Consider the following 13,757-nt stretch of genomic DNA (forward strand, 5'->3'; position numbering starts at 1 on the left):
TTGCGTTTCTTTCAATCTCGACGCTGTCCGATCGCCTCAATTTACATATTACAACATTTATACGCGTAAAAGTAAAATTTCATTTTTTGATGTGAACATTCTGCTTCGATTTCCATACGTTAAATATGATTGTTGCATATGAAATGTGTAAAGTCTTTCGAAATATTTATCGATGCATTGCTTCAATTCGAAAAATTTTCGTACACGTAAAAAAAATTGGACAGCAAATGAAGTATAGGAAAATAAATAAAAGTATAGAATAATGCCTATATTAAATATAGAAATTTTTGGGTGAGGTTGTAACTTCTTTTTCATTGTATGTTTATACAAACTTGTATATTCATATATTCACGGCATTTGCTCACATTTGCTCGAAATACATGTTTTACAAATATAAACAAGATACCTATTTTTATAAATTTATAACACATTGTAATATACAAGGTATTTTGTTTGCGTTACCTTCCTTCGTGTTGCTATTATTTCCCACATGAATAAAATCGCGTAGAGAAAACGTAGGTGTATCTACATCGTACGACGAACACTGTGATGAATAATTTCGACTTTCAAGGCCACTTTTCTATCATTTTTTAAGATCTGCAATTAACATTTACAATCTGACCTACCATCGCTTGATATATAACCTACAACACAAAGATCCAAGTTGAAGATTAAATAGAATTTTGAATATAGTGGCAAATTTTACTTTTTTTTTGAAAATACATAATCCTGAAAACTGGGTGAAGCAATAGAAACGACACGTGTTTGCTCGTATAAGCGGACAATTGTGGTTCTAATTGAAAAACAGTTAAGCGTATTTGCAGAGTACTTCTATAATCATACCATGTCGAGAAAACGGTCATACAAATATTAGTGAATCATTCACTTATCTACGACCATGAGATCCATGCATTAAACATGTTCAAACATAGAGAATTTCTCTTTATACTCTGCTACCAAATTCATCTTTCCATATCTTTTGTACAAGCAATTCGAAATGTTTAACACGATATGTACAATATCTTCGTAAGACGAAGAAATAATTTTATTTTCAAATATAAAAATCCTCTTCGAGAGTGATCTTATGAATTACAATTTGTCTAGAGAAAGCAGACCACGTTTTTTTCTAAATGTAGTAATTGTACTTTGTATGAATTACAATTTAGTTTCGTCTATTAGTCCTTCATTTCGTTGTCTTCAAATCTGAAAATTAGTATCGAATGTGTTAGATGTTTCATACGAACATCAAATTATCAGCTTAAAAAGGTGTTCCAGATTTTTCCAGCCGGATTTTCTTAGGATCAAAGTTACAGAAAAGTTACTAGTTGTATGAAATCGGAAAATATTATCCTCCTTGTTATGTATTCCCATTTTTAATAAATCTTCCAACAATCTGTATTTATGTAACGCTTTTGTCCTTATTTATACTCATAGAATATACTGACAAACCGTGGCTGGAAGTACCTGCAATACCCTATATGTGCATATTATGATGTTTACTCTTAAGCATTTTCCACAAGGTGTCATTCTAGCTATTCTGGGTAGATATTGTCTTTCTGGTGGTAATGGTCTGGTACGGAGTCGATAAGATGTTTGTGCTAGTTTCCCCGTACGAGTTTGGGGAGTTGGAAGAGTTTGAAAAGTAGACGAAGGAGCACATCGAAACATGTCGCGTATAATTCGTTCTAGGTGCAGAAATTAATGTCAAAATCCGGTTACTTGTCATAATTTCAAGATAATGAAACACGCGTTTTACAAATCTACACGGATAATTAAATAATGAAAATAACTTACGGGAAGAGCCTGTACTATCGTCTGTGTCCAAGCTATCGAATGTGTCGTCTCCTGTTGCTATAATATCGTCTGTGGACAATGATTTCAATTTAAAAAAATTATTTGAGGTAATAATTAAGCTTGTGAAACTATCATATTACCGTATCTTTATGATTATATGTAATAGCTTTTTAAATGTTAAACTTTAACGATGTTTATTGGATGACGTATTTGTGGTTCTTTGAGTTTCGACCGTGTTTTTGATAGTACGTCGCTCTTTGTTCCACCGTTTCAGTGAACATTCCAGTTTACTTCCTCGAAGCAGACACGACACTCTTGTAGAGTTTTCAGAAAGAAAGACCTGAAGTTTTCGACCTGCTCTGAAGAAGTGAACAACTCGTACTATCAAAAACATGATCGAAACTCGCAGAACCACGAGTACGTTATATCATCATAGTGCCATTATTATAAATATGAAATGTATAAGTATGGTTTTACATTATTGGTTGACATACAATTCAAACGACGAGATGCTACAGCTACTCCCTGTCTTAGATCGCGGCGTTGGCTGAGTACTCTAAGTGGCGCAGCTGGCGTACGGAATTCTCGTCGGGCTGATATAGGAGTTCTTGGGGTTGCTGGGGTTGCACAGGCAGGCGAGCAATATTCGTCATAAGAGTCCTCAACGATTTGATCTACTGGTGTTCGCCATGATGCTTCTTGCGAGCTTTGTCTTTAAATACCATATAAATGATGTTATAAATATTTATTTTATTTCATGATTTATTATCATCCTTGCCTTTTGACTTGGGATGGCTTCCGGTTGACATCATATCTACATTTACATTCTAAACTCTTATCTTGCTAATTAACTCAATACATTTTATCATTATAGTTGTTTATATTATTTAAACGATATTTCGTGTACTACTGACACTTGACAGCACATACCATTTATGTTAGTTTGATAATTACTAATAAATCTTAAATTGTAATTACGTATTTAAGACTATTTAAGAATGGAGTAATTTATTATCTGTCTGTTTATCAAACATGTGAAGTTTAACGTATACGTAACATTTAACGTAACCAAAGATGATGAGTTAATTCGATATTAAAATTGTAAATATATGGACATACGTGACGTTTCATTTTTTTTCAAAAATAAATTATATTATATTTACATTCCGTAAGCGCTAAAACTGAATAGCTACAATTAACGTATCCTTCCAGTAGCTTCTAATCTCGTAATTAAAAAAGTTGCTAGGTTAATAGATCAAGGATATTAATATGTCCTAATTTTAAAAATCATGTGCTATAGAATAACCTTAAATCCTAGTGAAAAAGTTATATTATATTATATTATGCTTGCTCCTAAATCATCGATCTTCTCTTTCTTATCTTTCTTATAAATTTTTAGTTGTAAGATACGTGTGGCGGAAGATGTTTTCCTTATATGAAGCTTTATTTATGATAATCGCGAGTGATTCATGAAACACGCGACTGACAAATTTAATCATTTGATCATTTTATTCATCTATGTTTATGTTCACGTTTACGCTGAATACATTAATATTTATGTTTATATGTTCGTTTTATGGGTAATTAAAAATAGGTTACTCACGCTTGTTCGTACGGAAGACTGAGAACATCATCGGTGCATTCTTGTTTGTTACAAGAACACATAGCGTAGTAAAATGTAAATTAGATCATAAATATAAGATAAGTAATTTTGAATTTGTGGCCAAAGTTAATTATTTTGTATAGGATAGTTTAAAAAATTACATTTTGACAAGTGTAATGTTACTTTCAACTATCATATTTTTTTTACCAGCCGCCTGGTTCGATTGCTCATTCGTAAGTCTAAGAATTATTTTATTCCCGCTATCGGTCATGATGCATTTAGCGTTTAATAATTAATCCTTGATACATATTCTTACACTTTAAATTGCGAATATAATAATGTTTTACTATTTGAAATCGTTAAATAACGATTAACTTTTATATCAAGAGATTTATCTTGTTTTTATGCAGCAAGTTTTTTTCGATAAAGTTAAGCAGTAATTTTAGTAAGCATTTTTTCTATTCGAATGATAATTTAAGTGCCTAATCGCAATTCTAGGTTCATTTTACACATGTATCTGCTATACATAACGTATATGTAGCGCGATATACGCGTGTACAAGACCACACAGCGTGCGATATTCAAATGAACTTCGCTTCTGCTGTACTATCATGCTGCCGTAAACGTCATTTCGCAGTTTCACGAGCTTCTCCTTATTTCGATTGAACTGTGTGACACGTAGGACCACTGAAGTTTTTGTGATTTCATGCAGACCAAATATTGCGATTTGGTGGCCAGCAGCTCCCTTTCGATGTTTTTGGTACTCGAGCTAAGGCTTCTTTACATGAACGAGAGAAAAGATCCATCGTAACGTGTCAAATTTTGCGGTATGCAAGAAATAAAACCAAACGTGCAAAATCAAAAGTTGACAATAGAGGATATTTTTTATTATATGCATTACACATATGTACATTTAGTTTTTAACAAAATTAGGTGCAAATTGTCTTTATGCATATGTAATTCAAGACATTTTTTATCCAGTATGGTTAATAATAATAATAATTATATACATTATACAGTCACAGTGGTGATGTGATAAACATATCGTAACACGTGTCATATGTGCATAAATTGATACACGAAGATTGCAAAGTCTTCGATATTTTCCCGTGAAAAATTTATTAAAGCTGAGAAATAATTTTTAATGCACGACGATTTACAAATATAATGTACTTATTATATTTATCTTCTAATAGAATCTATTACATTTCATATCTACATATCGCTGATCGCATTCACCGAATAATAAACTTTACAACGAATCAATGAATTATCATTTCACAATATCGCCATATTACGTGTAAAGAAATTTAAGTTTAAACATGAAAAGACATTCATTAAAAAAAGTTTAATGGATATACAAGGAGAGAAATTATTCTATTTTATATGTCAATAAATACCTTCCATTTAAATGTTAATAAAGTATTAGATACTTTTTTATATTGCCAGTTGAGAAGAATAATATTACTGTCGGATGATAGATATTATAAAAGTATTATAATGGTCATCTATCCTACATAGTAAAACTCCAGTGAGATCGATTTTTCGGTAAAGATGAAAAGAATTGAAAGAACAACGTTAACGATGACAAGAACAGCGGCAATGATGATCGGAACGCGTTGATGATGCCCGGTTTCGATAGCTGGTTCTTTCAATGGGGAAATTCCAAGCGAGCAGGGTGCGAAGCGCCTTGTCCGCAGACACCTCCACGTCCACGTCGAATCTGTAATTCAAATTCGAAGTCAAATTAATTTAACGCTCGTCATTTTTCACATACCGCCGGCGCCACGGTGCGCGGATCTCCGGCAGCCATTTTTCGATATTTCATTCTCAGGGGGTACTATCTCTTTTCTGATAGATGTGTCTTCTCGAGGTTCGGCTATCTCGACGCGGAAGAACGTGTAGTGCCTACTTGAAATATTATGGGACATAAATTTAAATCTAAAAATTGTTTTAACCGATCGAACAATTAGGATTTCTTATCCAAATATCGTTTCAAACAGTCTAGAAATTTAAATTTTTAATCTAAAAATCATAATATCTGGGAGAGAGATAGAGGGGTGGGGGAGGGAGAGAGAAGAAACAAATCAATACTATGTAGGATATTGCAAAATGCAATTAGATCTTTCTAGTATCGTATAATTTAATTGATAATTAGTTTATGTAAAAAGAAGCTATATTGCATGTATATTTCACGCTAATTGCCGCTATTTACCGCATGTGCTCGTTAAGGAACTACGATTCGTAGAAATAAACAGGCTTTTTATTCAGTTATTCCGTTAACGCGTGCGTTGAAGAACTTGTGGAATTCGTATATTGAAATAATAATCTGAATTTATCTGTTTACATGAGTGAATTATATTTAACGTCTTTTATCGTCTGAGTTAGTTTCTATCAGTATACTGAAATACTTCGTGAATTAACTTGCATACGATACATTAGTGAAAGAATCTACTTTCATGTTACATCAAAACATTTGTAAAGTTGTCGTATCATTCATCGACCGTAAGTATGTGTTTACACATTTTTCGAAGTAGCCATCCTATTGTTACGCATTCATAACACGATGACGCATTGTCAGCATATAACAATTAAGAACATTGAAAGACTTTGATGCTTAAATATTATTCTTTGTGCATTTGTTGGTAACATTTTTAGTAACAAACATATATTCTACTAATATTTTTCTTATATATAATATATTAAGAATATTTTTAGTAAGATATAGTATTTATAGTGTTTTATATATTTATAAATGTTTGATATATTTTAATAATGTATTCTTTAAATTAATTTTAATGCATGTTTTTTTAATCAGTTATGTCGTATACGATCATCCATCAGTTCAGTTTGAAAAATTCTCGTCTACTAGCAGGTAACCATTAGATCCGAGGATACGTAATAAGTTACACGCGTATCCCTATTCTTATAACGTATCGATACTGAACGACGATGGAAAGCAGTCGGTAAGTCGGTGAATGAGTTACCATTTGTAATCGTGTTAGTCTAATCGGTGTTATAGGAAGTCCACGTTAAAGGTAAAAGGGACCAGAGGCACTAAAACGGTCCTATTAAGCCTCTATAGAGAAGCACTATTGGGCCACCCTATTCTCACACAATGACGAGTAATAACTTTTCGTGGAACCAACCTCATCGTAGATATATTTAGGAGGAGAAATCGAAACGATTTCACGCTTATCAGAACAGTTTTCGTTTCTTTTGTTGGTGAATTTATTAATAAAGATACACTAAATGGGTACAAAATAAAACTACTTCTACTAAAGGTTAATCGAACAAAGTCTTCTTCCAACGCATTATTCTTCAACCCATAAAGAACTAGGCAGCGGAATAAAGCGTAATAAGCACGCGAACGTAACATTATTACGTAATAACATATTTGTAGATTTGAAGATCGAAGAATTTGAAGATCTGACAACTTCGAAATTTGAGTGCGAATTGTTGCGTTTACGTCAGCAACGCTGACCCTTAATGCTTCACGAGAATTTCTATTTGTAACGAAAAGAAATTCAACAGTTATCTTTATTTATATAAAACGTGCATATAAAATTAAGCAGCTGTGTAGATGCTTCATACGGATAATTTTAATAGCGACTACTTCCACCATAAACGTCGTTTCGTGCGATTTATCCAGCAATATTACGAATTACTTGAACGAGCTTGCCAATTTAAGATACCATTTAATCGAAGATGCAAAGATTTCAGCGTAAACGTCGTAACTGAAATGCAAGCGTGCGTAATAGCGAGATGAGAAATTAAAGTCGTATTAATATCAGGCTGGAGGGAGCAGAAGCAAAAGTCGAGATATCTCCGAGCGCGTTCGGAATGTTTCTGGAATCTCGACGGAATGTATAAGGGGAATGAACACCTTGCGATAATTTATCGAGTAGCCGAAGTAGGCTTAATCCGTTAATAAGACCTCCCTTTCCCGTTCTTTCCTTTTTTTAACCGGACAGACAAAAAAGGGATGGCGACGCACGACTCCGCCCAATGAATTATTACAAGCGGTATCCTATCTTCGAATCTGCAAAGTTTCAGAGATCTTTTTCTCATCCTCCTTTCGTATCTTTCCTCTCTAGTATTTCCTTTGCTGTGCGTTATAAGAAAGAACCGTTCAATGAATCTACAGAAATCGTATAATGACAGAGGAAAAATTTATTATTTCGCATTCGTTATTAATTTTAAGCATAAATTAGTCTACGATTAACGAATTGAATTAAATCGGTGATAGCTTAAACGAAGGAGAAAGAAAACACATTATAAACTCCCTTATATTTTAACGATTAAATGAAATTGTTTAATAATCGATAAGTGTTTTGTTATATCTCGTGTATTGTCAAGAAAGATGAAAATTTATCTTATTGGTTATAAATTAAATTTTCAATTTGACGATAATTTGACAATTTTTCCATTTGTTAATGTTTTCCTGACACGTGGATTCCCATTCTTGGTGTATTCGTTGCAATTCAAGGTGTGTAACATTCACGTTCTTAAGCTTCATTACCATATTCGTCCGTTTGCTACGGAGTCCCTGCATGCCTATTACGCAGTTATTACACTGTCACTTCTCCAGACCGGTTACCATATTTGAATATTGATTTAGCTGATTATTTTTTTATCGACACCATGGAAATTCGATCGCTATTTGTAGTTATTTTGAAAAATTATCAGTAACGTGAAAGTATAGGGAAGGACGCCGCTCGCTTTACCCTCCTCCTCGTGTTCTTATTGCACACTCTATGCATGAGAAACATCCGCAAACTTTTATAAAATTTCCCCCTATCATGCTACGTTACAATTTACGATAAGCAGATTAATCAAAATTGCAGGGACGATGGTTCATGTCATTTTCATGTCATTATAATATTAATTTATGTTACAATATAAATTGTTGAGATACAGTTATCGTAAGTGTAAACTCCATTTGTATACTTATTTGAAATAATCAATATATTCATAATTTGTTGTTACAACTTATTACCTAATAGGTACAAAGTATAAAAGCTATAAGACTACATATAGTATAGATACCATATAGTATCTACATTAATTTATAATAATTTACGTTCTTTCAAGTAACTTTCATTAATATATATAAATCGACGTAATGCAACTTACGTTCAAAAACAACTTGTTAGTCACAAACTGCAATGTAATGAGATAATAATTGCAGGTATATGGTAACAGTAATCGTAAGAAAAATTCTCTGCAAGTCAAACACGTATCTAGAATTTTCTAAGTTTTCTAATAATTTGTCAGGAATAATCGTAAAAGAAATGTTAAAATATGATGAAAACTGATAAAATTCTTTGGAAGAAAAAATTACATTACATTTTTTCATTTCTTTCCCGTAATTAAAATTTTATTAAATTCGGAACACACGTCTTCTTGATTTTCCAAAGGTAAATATATGTGTTCTTTTTCCTTTCAGATTCTTTAAAACGATGGATGATTTTATGTCAGCTTGTGGTGAAGGTGAGTCTGCATTACATCATACTGACTCTGTATATTCTACTTGTAATATCATCAATCTTGTCTACTATTATTCTAATATCCTACATTCCAAATATCTTCTCTCAACTCTTTATTTGAAAAATGCTTCAATTTTCTTAACTACAAAGGATTGAAATATTTTCTTCTGAACAATGTCAAATAAATTTTCATTTTGGAAAATTTTCGAGGAAATATCGACAACAAATTAAATTACTAAAATTATTAAATTACATTTCTTTATTGGAAATTGTTTGTCGTTTGATTAATTTTCTATTATGAAAAAAGGAATATAATGCAAAATGGTTTTAATTGTTAATCGGATTAAATTCAGATTTTAAATTAAACTTGTAATTATGCATTATAGTATACTGAAAATACACACTCACGCTCTATAACAATGTAACTAATTTCTGATGTCAATTACCGATGATGACAATAAGATGAAAGTAGTTACAAAATACGTATGTCTGGACAAGAGAGTTGCATGGCTTTTATAATATTACGTATTGCGATGTGAAAGTAATGTATGCATCGATTTAAAACGTAGCAGTTTATATAACGCAATCTAGACTCAGTGATTTATAGAAATAATTTACGTACATTACATATTATCTCAACAAATAGTTTATCGAAGAAACTAAGAGTCTAAGTAAACTATCGTGTTCCTATGTTGGTAAAGGTTAAGTCCATGAAAATGAATCTGAAACATTCGTACGGTTATTTTAACTGTAAAATGCAGTTTGGCTCCTGCGGCTGGGAAAAAAGAAACGATTCCCAGGAAAAATGAGAATGACGACGGTGATCACGCTACGAATCTGGACAGAGTTTGTGAAGCAGTGGATCGCCCACGCACAGCCACGTATACCAGGGCGTTGTTAATTATCTGCCGCCGTTTATCAACCGGTAGAGCAGAAACTTTCCTTTGGCATTTCTCCTTCCTCTTTCTTTCATTCGCTTCTCATCCTCCTCGGACCTTTCCGTTCTCTTTTTTCCTTTCTATCCCATCTCTGTTTTTCTTCTTCCAAACCATTCTCGATCTGGTACTTACATACACGAGACAGACAAGATCAATGAACAATGTGACAGAATTGCGACAATTTTACATGGATAATATTATACTGTTAAATATATTATGATAGTTTTATAGTGTATGAATAACAGTATAAAATTTGAACTTTATTTTATATTAGATAATAGTATAAAAAACATAAAAGTAATAAAAAATATTCTAGAAGACCTCGATTTTTGAAAGAAATTAGTGAAAGAATAAAGAATATCTTTCAATTATATAAGTAGATCATGGAATAAAAACTATAAGGTTACATAATAAGAAAGATTAAACTTGTGCGTTACTTATAGAATTATACACAATATAAAATAGAAACATCAGGTAACATATTTTTTTGTCATGTTATTTTGTCTTTTCTTCGTGTAATATTCGAAAAAAGATGTACATGTTAATAATGAATACTGTTTATAGTGCTTAAAATGTTCGTGGAAAGCTTACAAATCGAAGAAGCGAAACTCGGAAGAGAGCTGACTGAAAAACGTGTCGAAACACATTCCAAAGCGAAGACGCCGCTGCATCGACGACCATCCATTGACCGTCACTTAGCATTTATCAATACCTTCCATCCAACGCCCATTATCCTATTGACACGCCACAGTGTAAAAGAAGAAACTCTTAATTGCAATTTCGATATATTTTCTCATTATTACGGGCTTCTGAAACGTTCATTTGTATCTTTTCCCGCAATTTATTTTAATGTAATTTTCAATGTACAGTTAATTACTCTAACATAAATATAAATACTCTCATTTTTACATTCAGATTGATAATAATAATCGCGGATATTTCTTTTTATAACGCGGTAACATTGTATGTTAGATCTGCATTAGAAGCGTTGAAAATATTTATATTAGAAGACTGTAATACGTAACAGAACTTTTTATTAATATCTATACAAGAAGATTAATATCGAAAAAGAATCAGTAAATATGTAGGTGATTTCCACTGGCAATCGAGCGATATCATAAATAATTTGTAATTTATGTACCCCGATTTTCACAGTTTATCACGTATGTTTAGATAACATCTTGTATGAACCTATTATGAAGGTGTATTTATAAACAATAGACATATCTAAATTGCATGATGATGTTATTAATATTACATGTTAATCAAGATCAAGGTTTATCGCTGCTATATTAGGAAGCGTTAGGCAGTGCTATATTAGGAGATTAAATATAAAATTTAAATTACGTCTTCAAAGCTAGTGCAAAATATCGTATTAACTGTAAGATGAATTTACTATCAGAAAGCCAAAATTTTAACCAATCAATGAATAATCACACAAGACAATACATAGATTTCTTGCATTCTACCTATATGAATTGTGGATTTAGATCTCGTAGGGATTTCATAATTCTTCGTAGCACTGTTTCTTGCACTGTTACGTAAACAACTCCATCTAGTGGATTTTATTTCTATCCGGTGTAATTCGAGCCAGTTTAACGTAAGACGTAACATAGCATCAGTGATTTATATTCGACCACGTGTCTTTAGATTCCTACATTTCCTCGCGAGTTTATTTTGCCTGTCCATACACCGGTAACTACTATTTATCATTTCAATGAACTTTCGCGATTGTATAATTAAAGGTGTCGCGTGAACAGTAGCCTATATAATATCTAGGCAGTTAGCGATACTGGCGTGGTCGTACGTGCCGCGAGAGTACGTTATTATAATTTCTCTGGCAGCGGCATTTCACGAAGGTACGCAAGGTGAGAGATAAGTAAGCCGAGTCCATTTACAGTGGCTAGTGATTTATTGGCCGCGGAACATAAGATGTCGTTAATCGTCTTGCATCCATCCTGCGTGTCATGTAGCACTCTCGACGAATCAGCTATGTGTATAGGTGCACGTTTATATTCGTTTGCGATGCTCCATGTGTATAGTTCGTGTGTAGAGCCAGCGATACGAGGTACATTCGAGAAGTTCGATCGTTCGATTGATTTAAGACGGCAGTAATCGGCTGGCCGAAAAGCCGTCGCGTTCTCTGTATGTATCGACGATATTTTCATGTTTATGTACGCGCACGACTGAACGTTAAAGTCCTTCCCCGTTTCAGCGGCTCTTACATATATTTTCAGAGGAGTTTACGCTCTTACTAGAAGATGCAGGAACACGAAAGGGGAACCCATGGTCCCTTTCTACCAGAGGCTATTTGAGCCGACATACCTCCTGCTTATATATCATATTGCCACATTAACCACGTCGCTTCGGGTCGTACTTCGCGACTACTCTAGTAGCCCGAAAACCAACCTTAACGTTTACCAAGGACTGACATGCAATACCAGGTACCCTCCACCCTTCTGCCTATATACCCCTTTTTTTTTATTTTGCAACCACCTTGTCCGACCAATTACGCTTAAACTTCAAGTTGTTTTGACAACAATTCTCAAATCGAGTACATGAGATTTTATTATCAATCATTAAATGAAACTTTTTAATTCGTTCCGAATATCTACTGTGCCTACCAGTTCTTATAATGATTTTAAAACCGCTATTTTTTTGAATCCTATATCCCCATTTATATTTATATTATAATCCTCGACCCCATTTATATTTCATATTACGAAGTAGTAGCTTCTCTTAATCTGTTGATTAATAAATTTAAGTTTTTTTAAAATAATAAATGGCATTCTTATACGAAATGGAAAATCGATTTAGAATTGTTATAAAAGCGAGAAAATAACGGTTGTACAACCGATATGAGATAAATTTCGATTCCTTATAACAGTTATTCAGAATAAAGATAGTACATAACTGTTTTAAGAACCGAAATCGATATCATAACTGTTCTTTATCCCTGGTTCCTATTCGTCCGCCACTAAGGTGAATAGAAACATGCATTGGATTTACATTGAATTTCTTTCTTACATTTTAGAGGAATGAAAGACCTTTCTGGCGTTGGGAAAAATATTATTTCCATATCGAAGATATTGTTCGACGATTCGAACGTAACCTGACGATAATCAGAGACGATCTAAAGAAGGAAAAGGAATAATCTTGAGAATGTAATTTTTAACTATGCCATTTGTTTTGACTGATTGATGTAATATCGCATAATGAATGACCACTCCTTGGGTAGAAACATAACCATTCGTTTACGTAGGAAGATTGATCGCTTGACCAACGTGATTTCAATTAATACTGATAATCAAGGTTACGTTTGAGAAACATCTAAGCAACGGAAACATGAACTATAATCCACGGGTAACAATAGATTGAACACGTTAGGACGAGAGCTTACGCTAAAAGATATTAATTACTATGTCATAGTTTTGATATTACCGAAGGAAAAGATGTATTACTGGATATTTAATCATCTGTGAAAATCAATACAGCGTATCAGAAAAGGTCGTAGGTCTTTGGCAATCTCTCTGAAGATCGGCTTATTTACCAGACTTAGTATGTTGGAGCTCTGCAGGGGTGCACGCTCTAGATTTACATTAGATGCCGACGTGTTCTGAGAATATTCCTGTCTTCTGCGCGACATATGTTCCTTCGTATGCAAAAACGAGATGACCCTGTGATAGATAGGAATGTGGTATAAGTCAGCCTTGCTCGTTCTCCACGTACAAAACAGGCAACCTTGAATTACTTCTGTGTGCCGGCTTTCTTTTGAATTAAATACGCATGTCTTCGTTTCTCAATCTCTTCTCACGGATTGTTAAATGTCTTTTCATCGGACATATTTTTTAAATGAATCATTGATGTACCATTGTATAATATTATACGTTAACATTTTCATTCTTCATGTCGTGTATGCGCAGCATTGTGCAT

General features: G+C 33.1%; 2 protein-coding genes across 4 annotated transcripts in view; one reads left to right on the top strand and one right to left on the bottom strand.

The window, feature by feature from the left end:
• Positions 1 to 13,757, top strand: part of LOC100746418 (RNA/RNP complex-1-interacting phosphatase) — a 44,403-nt gene that overhangs the window by 25,300 nt on the left and 5,346 nt on the right. Inside the window, exon 6 of the mRNA XM_003489572.4 lies at positions 8,847 to 8,890. Within this exon, the coding sequence (XP_003489620.1) occupies positions 8,847 to 8,890 (44 nt within the window). The remainder of the gene's footprint in view (positions 1 to 8,846; positions 8,891 to 13,757) is intronic.
• LOC112212864 lies at positions 290 to 3,700 on the bottom strand. 3 transcript variants are annotated; one of them, XM_033320758.1, is made up of 4 exons: positions 3,394 to 3,700; positions 2,289 to 2,506; positions 1,501 to 1,863; positions 290 to 1,203 (listed from the first exon to the last, which is right to left on the bottom strand). In XM_033320758.1, the coding sequence occupies exons 1-3, from the start codon at positions 3,426 to 3,428 to the stop codon at positions 1,529 to 1,531; spliced, it is 588 nt and encodes a 195-aa protein (XP_033176649.1). In that variant the 5' UTR covers positions 3,429 to 3,700; the 3' UTR covers positions 290 to 1,203; positions 1,501 to 1,528. The 3 variants fall into 3 exon arrangements, with proteins under 3 accessions (XP_033176649.1, XP_024223445.1, XP_033176650.1); XM_024367677.2 differs by lacking the exon at positions 290 to 1,203 and having other exon boundaries at positions 1,210 to 1,685; positions 1,795 to 1,863; positions 3,398 to 3,700; XM_033320759.1 differs by lacking the exon at positions 290 to 1,203 and having other exon boundaries at positions 1,210 to 1,685; positions 1,795 to 1,863.

The sequence above is a fragment of the Bombus impatiens genome, unplaced genomic scaffold (genome assembly GCF_000188095.3).
Source record: "Bombus impatiens unplaced genomic scaffold, BIMP_2.2 scf_0344, whole genome shotgun sequence".
Taxonomy (NCBI): Eukaryota; Metazoa; Arthropoda; class Insecta; order Hymenoptera; family Apidae; genus Bombus; species Bombus impatiens.